Source organism: Mastomys coucha, chromosome X, assembly GCF_008632895.1.
Source record: "Mastomys coucha isolate ucsf_1 chromosome X, UCSF_Mcou_1, whole genome shotgun sequence".
NCBI lineage: Eukaryota > Metazoa > Chordata > Mammalia > Rodentia > Muridae > Mastomys > Mastomys coucha.
The window spans coordinates 42,872,499-42,885,518 of NC_045030.1; the positions used below are offsets into that span (position 1 = coordinate 42,872,499).

A 13,020-nucleotide genomic window follows, 5' to 3' on the forward strand; every position below is an offset into this window, starting at 1 on the left:
GGTTCATTGTAAAGAGCTGAACCTAAATCTCAGGGAGAAGGCCTTCTCTCTTCCAGTCTTCCGGTCCCTCTCTCTGTACTCTTGGCACTCACTTGAAACCAAACTGGGTTCTGCCCTTGACTAGGTACTGCCTTCCCCTTCCTGCCAGGCACGTGGATGCCCTAAGAGTAAGCTCCGACCAGGAATCTGTTCATGTGGCACCTGGATACACAGACTGGTAATCAGAGTCCCCTGTTTCCCACCCGGAAAAGGACCTGGGACTGTGGTCTGCCTCCTGAATGCTCTGTTGTCCCTCTGGGCACTCCATCGGCGAGGCAGACATGCAGCCCCGCACACTTTTCCATCTTCCATGTCATAGAGTCCTCTTCCATTTGCACGGATAGCCAAGAACTGTCTGAAAGATGGATGGCGTCCTTCCTGCATGTATCAATACCACGTTAACACAGAGCAGGAGCTACCTCTGCAGCAGCAGTGAAAATGTGGGTAGGTTGTGACACAGGTGAGTGTGCGTCAGGGTACTGGCAAAGAAACTTCATTAGAGAAAGTTTCCGCACCGTTCTGTTGCTCTGTTGCTTGGAGTGGGTTACAGTTTCAATCCTATAGGCCCCAGTCATTACAATGCACCTCACAAACACCTCGTGTATGGGAGAGGCCTGAGATCTTGCCTTACTTTACAGAAGAAGAGCTCTGAGAGGTCCCGTCATCTCTCTACCAAAATTCCAAGAAGACACTTCACCCCTGAGGAAGCAAGTACCAGAAACTATGATACTTTGGTCTCCTATCCACCTGAAACATATCCTGCTGGCTGTCAGGAAACAAAACTATTTATCTAGATAAATCAAGCCTAACAACAGAAAAGCCATCCAACAATGTAAACTGTTTCTGTAAAAATATTTCCTGTGTGTTTAATAGGTCAAGGGTCCGGGATTGTATCTAAAAGTAAGTTATTACCGAGAAAGAGGCACAGAAGAAACATCAAAGGAAGACCAAGTGAGTGAGTGTTGTTAGAAAGCTGCTGCAGAGTCCAAGCTAGAGGAGATAGAGAAAATGAGCAGGTCAGGGGAGGGAGTGTCAAAGAGATGGGCAGGCATGATGCAACTTAGGTGGCCAAAGAAAGGATGGTCTGCTTCTATTTCATTTAGATAACTAGGATTTTAAAACACTTGTCAGTACTTATGTGTGTTCATGCACGCACGTGTGTGTGTGTGTGTGTGTGTGTGTGTGTGTGTGCGCGCGCGCGCGCGCAAGTGCCTGCTTCTGTTGAAATTCTGGAGGTCCAATTGTAAGAGTCTCCTCCCTATTATTGATCACGAACTTTCTGAGCTCTAGTCAAACAAAAGGGTTCCTAGGAGGCATAGGAAATGATGAGAGCAATCTTGCCTGGACCAAACTGGGTCTACTGAGTCATGAACTTTGCAAAGAATGCTGCTTGTATTCTTCCCTAACTTATCCTAAACCAGAGATGCCGCTTAGGAACCAAAGTACCAATATATGTTGACTTTTTCAAGATTCACCTTAATCCTCACATCTTTGATCAAGCAACACTGCATTGGCCATTTCCTTAGGACCACTCTCAAGCACTTCTGGTTAAGGTGTGAAGACATCTTTTTTCATTTCAAGATTCTACAACCACTCTTTAAAAAAAAACAAAAACAAAACCAAAACCAAAAACAAACAAACAAACAAACAAACAGTGGCTCCTAGCCCATTGTATGGAAGTGCTGCCAGCTTGCAGCACTAGGCTCCCATGTTTCCATCAGCCAGTACCCTTGAGCCTCCCTTCAGAGCACTATAATAAAGGAGCAGACATGCTGGGCACCAACTGCATTTGGACCTAGGCCAAGGGTTTTGTTTTGGCTCACACATTTATATTCTAGAACTTTTTACATCATGTTCTCATTTCAATGACATCATCTCCTTGGTGGCCTCATGTTCTACCCCCACTAGAATTCTCTTATTCCACGAAGCAACTATCTTTTGCCATGATCTTTGCTTTCTTTTTTTTTTTTCTTTTCTCCTATGGGTGTTTGACAGAGCTCCCAGGCTTATGGTTTAATAATATTCAGTATTTCCTTGGCTCTCCACCTTTACTGTTAAGGAAGCTCCTGAGCAAATAGCAGGTAGTGTTTGTTACAAAACTTGAAGAAGCAGAACAGACTGGGAAAATGTCAGTGTGAGGCAGGAGGGATGGGGTAAAGGAGCAAGAGTTGATCTGGGCTACAGTCCAAGTTCCGCTACTTAGTTCTGAGCAAATCTCTTGAGCCTGCATGATCTGTTTTCTCATATATTAAATGGTTTGAGTACTTAATATCTACCTGAGGTATCTAAGCTAGCTAACAAAGATTGAACAAAAATATATGCACAAAGCCCTTTTTAAGGAGAACATGGCCACTATCAGAACTATCAATAGAATCCCCTATCCTCTGTGCATAAAAAAATAACTGAAGTGAACAATTCAAAGATAAGTCTATACATGTGAGCTTAATTTATTTTTTGACAGGAGAACTAATAGCCAAATGGAAATATCAGTCTCTTAAACATATGTGTTGTAGTAAATCATTACATTTGATAAAGGTCTAGTATTTGTAACAAGAGAAGAATGCTTAGGACTCAACAGCAAAAAGATGAAACACTCTGAAGAAGACAAAAGAACACGGGCAAAGCCAGACATAGTAGCACAAGGCTATAACCCCATTTATCAGAAGGCTGAGTCAAGAGGATTGTGTATTTGGGGCTAGCATGGGCTACAGAGTAAGACCTTGCCTAAAAAAAAAAAAAGATTGATAAATGACAGATAGATAGATAGATAGATAGATAGATGAGTGGATAGATGTCAAAAGCCAAGATGTACAATTTTCCAAAGAAGGTATACAAATTGTTACATGCACATGAAATAGGCCTGACATCATTAGCTATTATAGACAGGCAAGTCAAAATTAACATTTTTTCCTAATGAGTTTATAGAGAAGTTAGAATTCTTGTATACTATTGACAAGAATATAAAATGATATCTGATGAAAATAGATTGGCTTCCTCTCTGGAAGCTAAATATTAAATGATATTTGATGAAAATAGTTTGTCTCCCTCTCTGGAAGCTAAACATAAAAGCATCATACAATCAAAAAATTCCACTTCAAGTTTATTTGAAAAAACTGAGAATTTATATGAATGTTTGTAACAGCATTTCTCCATAGCCAAAAAGGTGGAAATAAATGTCTGTCAATAGATTTTGAAAGATTTAAATAAATTTAATATATATATTAAATATACATTATTTAATAGATTTAAATAAAATGTAGCATGTCCATAGAATGAAATATTATTCAGCCATTAAAAGAAATGACACATTGATATATGCTGAAAGTTATACAAGTCTTAAAATTATGGTAAGTGTAGACATTAGCCCAAAAGTTCAGAATACCCAAGATTCAACTCACAGACCATATGAAGCCCAAGAAGAAGGAAAACCAAAGTGTGGATGCTTCAGTACTTTTTAGAAGGGGAAACAAAATACTCACAGGAGGAAATATGGAGACAAAGTGTGGAGCAGCGACTGAAGGAAAGGCTATCCAGAGTCTGCCCCACCGGGGTCTCCATCCCATATACAGACACCAAACCCAGACACTATTGCTGATGCCAAGAAGTGCTGGCTGACAGGAGCCTGATATAGCTGTCTCCTAAGAGGCTCTTCCAGAGCCTTACAAATACAGAGGCAGATGCTTGCAGCCAACCATTGGACTGAGCTCAGGGTCCCCGATGGAGGGGTTAGAGAAGAGACTGAAGGAACTGAGGGGGTTTGCATCCCCACAGGGAAAGCAACAGTGTCAACTGACCAGACCTCCCCCGGAGTTCCCAGGGACTGGACCACCAACCAAAGAGTACACATGGAGGGATCCATGACGCTGGACACATATGTGACAGAGGATGGCCTTGTTGGACATCAGTGGAAGGAGAGGCCCTTGGCCTGAGGGTGTTCGACGCTCCAGTGTAAGGGAATGTCAGGGAGGGAAGGCAGGAGTGGGTGGGTGGGGTAGGTGGGTGGGGTAGCATCCTCATAGAAGCAGGGGAAGGGGAGTTGGGATAGGATCTCTCCAAAGGGGAGATCTGGAAAGGGAGAAACATTTGAAATGTAAATAAAGAAAATATCCAATAAAAACAGTAAAAGTTTAAAAATAACAATATAAATTCACAAAAATGTGGAGCCATGTGATAAAACTATTTTGACATTCTTTTCCCAGTAGAATGTTAAATTCAAATATGTTGTTCTTCTTATGTATGAGTAATTTCCCCATAGACACCACCTGTATCTTTTCTCATTTTTGTTACTATTAAACTTTGCATGTTTTTTTTTCTTAAAAAAAGAAGTGTGGACAAATATACTGAGACACATTGTGATACAAAAAGTATGGTATAGGTGAAAGGAGTCACCCAGTACTTCCTGTTTCATATTAGTCCATTTGTAGGAAATATCCAGAAGAGACATATCCATAATGATAGCATATTAATGGTTTCTGATGGTTCGGCACAAGAGGAATAAGGAGAGATGATAGCCATGTGGCATTTTGAATGTCCTGAATGTAACTGAATTGTACATTTCAAATAGGTTCGTGTTATCGTTGAGATGTCCTCCTGGATTATTTTAAGGTGTGGGAAAATCTTTGGTTTGAAGAGAAGGCCAAAACCTTGGAAGGGCTGTATTTCCTAGAACATTACAATCTCATTCCTTCCTTCTTCCCAACTTAGAATGTCTGTGCAAAGGACACAAGCATGTTAATTTACTTTACTTTGTTTTGCTTTGTTTTTGATATTCCGGGTAATTCTAATAGGAAACCAGATTAATAACCACGGCTCAAAGCTAGCAGCTCCATAATTGGAGATTAAAGTTTACCAACATAGTAAGTATATTATGAGAAATGTTTTGAAAGCAAAGGAAGAGGGTATCTACCGGTTATGGAGGGAACATGCTTTCCTGGGGGTTCTGGGTGCTGCTTTGTATTTGCAGGCATGTGCACAAATATGGAAGAGATTCCAAAGAGAGGAGCAAGAATGTGGGTAGGTGAGGTGGAAGGCAAGACCTGGCAAGCAGCTTAGCCTGGGGCTGAGTCTTCAGGTACAAGGGGGGAAAAATAGCCTAGACACATGTAGTGTATAAACCTCCTATGGGAGTCTACCATTAATCCTGCCTACAGCTAAACATAAATCTACTTCCTTCATTGTCTCCCAAAAATCATTAAAGGGAAAACTAAGTAGGAAAGTTTTTACTAAAAGTGTTAGGGGAAGGTATGATGGATTGTTTACACAGGGAGAGTGAACGGGAAGACGGAAAGCCCCCTTCCACTATTTCACTCCTAAAATATGCCTCAAGATACCGGGAAGTTCACATTCACAGAAATATATACAGAGTGATGGAACGTCTCACTTCAACCTGAGATATTTGAAGGCAGCTGCATATGCTACATTCTGATTCCCCTCACTTCAAATTATGCATCTCCATTGTCCCAAACACACTAGCCTTGTTCACCATCGCCAAACAGAAGTCACTGTGAAATGGAAAGTCAATTTCTTTCTTACCATATCCTTAAATCCCCCAAGGACCGCAGCAGTAATGATACCCAGGAACAGGCCAACAATGTTGAGGATGGTGGCAGACCAAAGTAGGTGGTACAGATGGATGATGTCCTGGCAGCTGCTGACATCAATGTATTCATAGTACCCGCCGGTGATTTCCACCCTGCTGCATGGGGAGAAGCACAGTGCAGTCAGTCTCCTAGAAGCAGAGAATCTTCTTCCCTTGCCCCCACCACTAGGATTTGACTACTGTGTAGCTCAAGAAAAAAAGCTGCCTAGGCAGATGGGGAGCTGTTGTAAAGGGCATCATTGTAGTTTGCTTGGAGTATAACACAACAATACATCGAAGTGTGATTGGTATTTATTGGTATTTATTACACAAAACAAAGTGTTGCTTGTCAGAGAGACTCTTGTAATCATAACTAACACTAATCCTAGATAGCATTTATTGACATGTATCTACTAGGTACAGTGCTTAGCATTACACATATGTCAGTTCAGTAAATACCACCTGTCCAATATGGTAGCTACTAGTTACATGCAGGGATTTTTATTAAGTACATTTTAAAGTTCAAGCATTTAGTCTTCTCATGTTTCAAGTGCTTCATAGCCATATGTAGATAGTGGCTATTGGACTAGACAGAATATATTATAAAACACTTCTATTATCACAGCAATGCCTGTCAACACTGCAAACCCCTACAGTAGTCTACAAGGTAGATCAGCAGTTTTCAACCTGTGGGTCACGTCCCTCTTGGGGGTTGAATAACCCTTTCACAGGGTCACCTAAGACCATTGGAAAACACAGATATTTACATTATGATTCGTCATGGTAGCGAAATTAGTTAAGAAGTAGCAATGAAAATAATTTTATGGTTGGGGGGGGGGGGTCACCACAACATTACTCATGTTGTATCAAAGGGTCGCAGCATTAGGAAGGTTGAAAACACTGAGGTAGATGATGTTAGACTCCCGCATTTCAAATGATGAAACTGAAACACAGGGAAGGTAAGGACCTTGCCTAAATCATAAGTGGTAAAGCTGAAATCTGTTTCAGGCTTCAAAGACTTCAGTATCTCCCCAATTAAAACCAACCAAATAATTCCACCCACCACCACCGAGACAAAACCCAGTGTGCTAATGTACAACTAAAACGGAGATGTAACACAAAACTCAGACTATCACATTCTTGGAGAGGTCCACCCCGGTTACTTTGTCTAAAGATGCCTACACTCAGCCTAATTACTCTGAGTCACATCACTTGATCCAGACTGATTTGTACTCTTCCCTCCTCAAATACCTATGTGAAAGATGTAATCCCTGAAGGTTCTGCATCGGCCAATTCAATCTGCCATGGAGTGGATACTTAAAACATGGGTCTGTACTAAACATACATAGACCATTTTCTGTTGTTATTCCATAAATAATATAGTATAATGCCTCGTGTCATGACATTTACAACTAGAAATTATAAGTAATTTAAAAGCAGTTTACAATATACAGAAGGCTTGTATAAATTATGTGCAAACAGTATCCTTTCATACAAAGGACTTCGGCATCTACAGGTCTTTGTATCAGTAAAGGAGAGGGACCTAGAACCAATCCTTTCCCTCATGCCAAGAGATGGGTGACAAGATAATAAACTCACTAGTTTGATAAGGTGAACTTGACTGAAATAATGTCTTTGGTCTACCTCTGCTCTTTCTGGGCTGAACAGGTGTTTGTTCATGTCTCATTAAAAAAAAAAAAAAGCTCATGCAACTGCCATGTATGACACACATTTGGTGCTACATAAATACTCGATAAATGAATCTAATGAAAATCCCTATCCTCTGGGATATTGCAAAGCAGGGAACCTTAAACATTGTGCTTAAAATGAGGCACACAATGCAATGCCCTAGCATCCAAACATGAGAGTTCCCTGTTATAGGAATACCACAAATATAAAACAAACAAAAAACAAAGGTCAATCTCCAAAATGAACCAAAGATGGATTATTCATGCAAGAAAGACTTTTCAAGTTTAGAAATAAATTTAACTTAGGATTCTTTAAAATTAATTTCTCTGAGGTATTGAAATCAGTGTGGTTACAGGGCAGACTATATCAGAATCACCAATGTGTATGCCTGTATGTGTCTGCCTGTATGTGTCAATTGTATTCTTTGTTATAAATGTGGGTGCACGCATGCACACCCACACACACACATACGCATACACACACACACACATACACACACACACACACACACACACACACGCACACACATGCTTACAAAACCACCAAGAGCACTAGATTCCCAGAAGCTGGATTTACAGGAAAAACAAAACAACAAAACCTGACTTTGGTTTCCCCAGCGACCATATCAAGCAGCTCACAACTGCTTACAACTCCAGTTAACCATTAAACTGTGTCTCCAGACCCTCATGGTAGAATTTTAAGGGTATTTCAATTCATCTGAAATTGAATTGAATTTTAGTATTTTTATGAATCTATCAAAAGATCCCATTCATAAGCATAACTTGAGTTTCTCCTATGAGTTGGCACTGATGATGGGGCAGGAGGGTGTACACATTATTTACTACCCACAAAGGATGCAACTGTACAGGCTCAATCCCTTTGAAAAGGGCAAGTGTGTGTCTAAGGGTGAGTGTAGGATTGTAGGAACATATTAGTGGCCTGGGGTCACCTTCTGACACATCCTTCCAATTATCTTTGCCTACCTCCTAGTCTACTGCGAGTAAGTGGGTAGTGTGTGTAGAAAGGCATTATGTTTTAGCAAACTCTGGAGTCAGACTGCATTAGAACCCTAGCTATAACTTATTTTCTGCCTGACAAAAACATTCTTAACTTCTCTGACCCTGGGAGATTTAATAAAAATGTGCATGACAGGGCAGAGAAACGGCTTAGTGTACAAAAGGCTTCCTTTGTAGGCTTGATGACCTGAATTATATATCCTCAGAATGCACTTTTTTGTTTGTTTGGTTTTTTTTTGTTTGTTTGTTTTTCAAGACAGGGTTTCTCTGTATAGCTCTGGCTGTCCTGGAATTAACTCTGTAGACCAGGCTGGCCTTGAACTTAGAAATCCCCCTGTCTTGGCCTCCCAAGTGCTGGGATGGCCCTGTCTTGTTAAGATAGAAGGCAAGAATTGACTCTTGAAAGAAGTTGTTCTCCTCTCTCTCTCTCTCTCTCTCTCTCTCTCTCTCATACACACACACACACACACACACACACACACACTAAAATTTAAGACTGTGTATAATGCACTACTTTAGCCCATAACAAATGGAAACAATGCTTTCCTTATGAAAGCCACTGTCTGGAAACATAATTCAGGCCTTTGAACTACATCCTTAAAGACACTAATGCTGTAAAGGCACATGCCCCAACAAAGAAATGTGAGTAGGTCATTTAAGAGTATATGATAATTTGTAACTTGATTTGTGCTCAGTAGTAGAGCATTTGCCTAGCATGCGTAAGTCACGCACATATTAGGCACCTCAAAAAAGAAAAAGTAGTCAATCTTCCAGAGAGTACAGTTGGTTTCAGTTTGAGTGGGTTCAGTAACTATTTCATTTTTAAAACCTGACCCATGAAGCAAAAGAAAGTTAGTGATTAATTATAATATGTTTTTTAGCAAATTAATATGGTTTGCTTCCGTTTAAGAGTCATGATTTCATTTGGTCCATTTTCTGAGAAAAAAAAAATCCCTAAATAATTTCCCTTGTGCCCCCAAGGCTGCAAGGCACTCCCCCCAGACTCCATTGGTGCTCAATTCATCTTCCTAAAATATTTCTGAAACTTAAAGCCATTCATTTTTCTCAAAAATTTTCACTGCTTCTCACGATCAGCGAGGTGAGGCACAAAATTACCCAGAGATGATGAAAACACTCAGTGGGGAAAGGCACTTACTGCAGAACCTGATGACCCAAGTTTGACAGCCAGAACAACTTCCACAAGTTGTCATCTGATGTGTCCATGTGCACTGTGGCATATACATAAATATAACACACACACACACACCACAAATACATAAATATATAATAAAAATTTTAAATGAAAAAATTGCCCAAATTTTCATCAGCCATAATCTGGGTTAAAAATGGAGTCTATACTCTAGCTAGGCTACAATTCTTAGCAGGCCCAGACAGGAAATGCTGGGAGCTTACTCAAAGACTATCCTCAGATTTTTTGATTCGAGAAGGTACCATCTTCAGCTCCCTGCCTGTGTACCTTTGGCTCAAAGCTTTGACGGCGCCTTCTCAAGGGCTCCAGTGCCCATTCGCTAGATTTTTCCCTAAATACTCACAGCCTCAGACAGACTTTCCTTTTCAGTTGGTTGTTATTAGTTTTTCATTTAAGCTAATATATATTGAGAGGCTGCTCGGTGCTGAGTGCTGGGCTACAGCCAAGCCCAAGGCCACCACAATGTCTCTGTCATTGTAACCTCTCAAAAGCAAGGGCCATCTCTTACAGGATATCTCTTTGTATCTGTCTTACTGCCTAGAACAACACTAGAAAGATGAAGGCCACAGATTCATACACAGTGAATGAGTAACGAGTGCAAAGCCTCATCATCGCATTGATCAGGCTTGTTTTTTCTTGCACTCCACTTCCTGGGTAGGCCTAAAGAAGCAGAAAACCTGGGTTCAAATTACTACTTAACACAGGAAATGGCGGTTGATCTTAGGGAAAGCAGGAAGGCATCTTTCTGCTCTGCAATAAGACAACGTCTTAGCTTGGAGTGGTAATTCTTCTCCTCTTGTCTTCTCTCTCCCCCTCCCCCTCTGTCTCTGTCTGTCTCTCTGCCTGTCTCTATCTCCCCCGTCCCTTGTCCCTTTCCTCCCTTCCTCCCTCTCTCCCTCCCTCCTTACCCCTACCCTCCATTCTCCATATTTTTAAATTCCCCTTCTGGTACACTGAGTTTCTAAAGAACACAATAGCCCCTGGCACATAGTAGGAATGTTATAAAGGTTTGTTAGAAGAGGTGAGGAATGGAAATAAGCTGTCCTGTATCATTGTGTTCCCAGCTGAGGCCATACACAAACCACTCCATTTCTTTTAGGTTACACGCTAAAAACCAATGATATTGACTTGACCTCTCCAAAGATGAGTGAGTTAGATGGAAGGCAGAAATGCCCTGAAAGGCCACCGCAGAGAAGCTGTGTCCTAGAGAAAGCCACCTTCCTGCACAAGGCTAAATGGAATAATCTATGTTTGGTATTAAACCTCACCACCCATGACGTCAGTGAAGGTCTGTGGGTTCGAGGGGACAGTAGACACTCTGTTTCTGTAGTGCTGTACAAATGACTGCCTGATGTTTTTTGTTCCCACTTTTTTTTCTTGGCCTCCTTTCCAGGAAATGGACTGGAGGAGCTGGCAATTGATTAAAAATAGGCTTCATGTGAGGAAAACAAATACGCATTCGGCAAAATTAAAGTCTCCAAGCCTCAGAATACTGGTTGCTAGCTATATTTAGGTCTTCAATTTAAGTCCCATTGACTCTGGCTACAAAAACCCCTGGGTCAAGGAAAAAGCTTTCCCTTCATTGCAAGTCTGTCCCCTATTTAGTCTTATGGCTGTTTTCTGAACTGATGGAAACATAAGCAAGTCCTTTTCTATTGTTTTTGCCCTTGGGACCTTGGCTACCCAGACTTGGGTTGAGAGATGCTTGGCCTTCTAGGTACAGGGTATGTTAAAGCTACTCAGGAGCTTATAGAGATTTAGAAACAGCACGACCCATATCAGTTGCCTTGTCTAAAATTTTCTTTTCCTAGTGAAAAGGAAAATTTTGTTTTTGATTTTCAACAAATGTCCCTCCATTTTCATCAGCTCTTTAGTCATGCCTAGCCCTGTACTGACAAAATGGAATCATGTCCCCTGACCTGTGGAAGTCCACAGTTTAGTACAACTTCCTAACAAATTCCTTTCTTATGTGGTTATTTACATAATGGAATACTACACGGATATTAAAAACAAGGACACCATAAATTTTGCAGGAAAATAGATGGAACTAGAAAATATCATCTTTAGTTAGGTAACCCAGACGCAAAAGGGTATGTATGATATGCATTCACTAATAAGTGGATGTTAGCCAAAAAAGTACAGAAGGAATACCCAGGCCCAAGGGAGGATTCTTGAATGTCACTCAGAAGGAAGAATAAAATAGATATCAGAGGTGGAGGAAGAGAGAGAACTTGGTGGGAGAGGGAGTGGGGAGAGGAATGAGGTGAGGAAAGGGGGAGGGCTGGGTGAGAGAACAGAAAAAATCAGTGGGGGGGGGCAGCTCTGGGACTAGGAAGACTCATGAGAGTCTATGGGAATGACCCTAACTGAGACTCCTAGCAGTTGTGGATATGGAGACTGAAATGTCCACCTCCTAAAGCCAGGTGGGACTCCCAGTGGAGGGAGGGGGACACCAACCTACCCACTAAACCTTCTACTTAAAGTTTGTCCTGCCTATGAGTTGTTCGGGGGATAAAGATGGAGCAGAGAATGACAGATGTCCAGACAATGACTAGGCCAATCTCCTAGGAGAGAGCCAACCCCTGACACGATTAGTGATGCTCTGCTATGCTTGCAGACAGAAGCCTAGCATAACTGTCTCCTGAGAGGCTCCACCCAGCAGCTGATGGAAACAGATACGGAAACCCACAGCCAAACAATAGGTGGATCTTGGGGAGTCTTATGCAAGAGTGGGGGATAGCATTGAGCAAATTGGCATGGACAAGGACTTCTCAAGAAAACTCACAGAGTCAACTAACTTGGGCCCATGGGAGCTCACAGAGACTAAACCACCAACCAAAGAGTATGTGGGGGCTGGACCTAAGCCTCTTACACATTTGTAGTAGGTCTGCAGCTTGGTCTTAATGTGAGTCCCCCAACAATGGGAGCAGGTGCTTTCTCTAAGCATTGCCTGCCTTTGGATCCCCTTCCCTTGTTAGCATTTCTTCTAGGCTCCGCCCCACAGTTACCTGGCAACAGCCAGTTATGCCTGACTCACTATAAAAGGGGCTGCTTGCTCCTTCCTCTCTCTCTCTTACTCTTTTACCCTCTTCCCCTCTCCCCCCTCTGTCCCTTCTCTCCTCATTCCCCTCCCCCTCTGCCTTTCTGTATCTACTCCCTCAGTTCCTCTCCCCATGCCCTAAATAAACTCTATTCCATACTATATTCATCGTATGGCTGGTATCTCAGGGGGAAGGGATGCCTCAGCATGGGTCTGCAGAGGCACCCCCCCTTCCACCTCACCATACCACTACTAAACATATTCCTCGTTCTTTTTCTTTTTATAAAGCACAACACCCCTAGCCGGGCTACATTGTCTGGCCTCAGTGAAAGAGAATGTGCTTAGTCATGTTGTGACCTGTCATACTAGGGTGGGTGGGTACCCATTGCAAGCCTCCCCTTCTCCTCAAAGAAGGGGAAGGGGGAAATGAGGGAAGGGCCTGTAAGAG

At 41.8% G+C, this 13,020-nt stretch overlaps 1 protein-coding gene across 2 annotated transcripts in view; it reads right to left on the minus strand.

Moving 5' to 3' along the window:
- Positions 1–13,020, minus strand: part of Tmem255a (transmembrane protein 255A) — a 52,643-nt gene that overhangs the window by 11,920 nt on the left and 27,703 nt on the right. For both annotated transcript variants that reach the window (XM_031353429.1, XM_031353355.1), the window contains one exon: positions 5,572–5,734. In XM_031353429.1, coding sequence (XP_031209289.1) covers positions 5,572–5,734 — 163 coding nt within the window. The remainder of the gene's footprint in view (positions 1–5,571; positions 5,735–13,020) is intronic.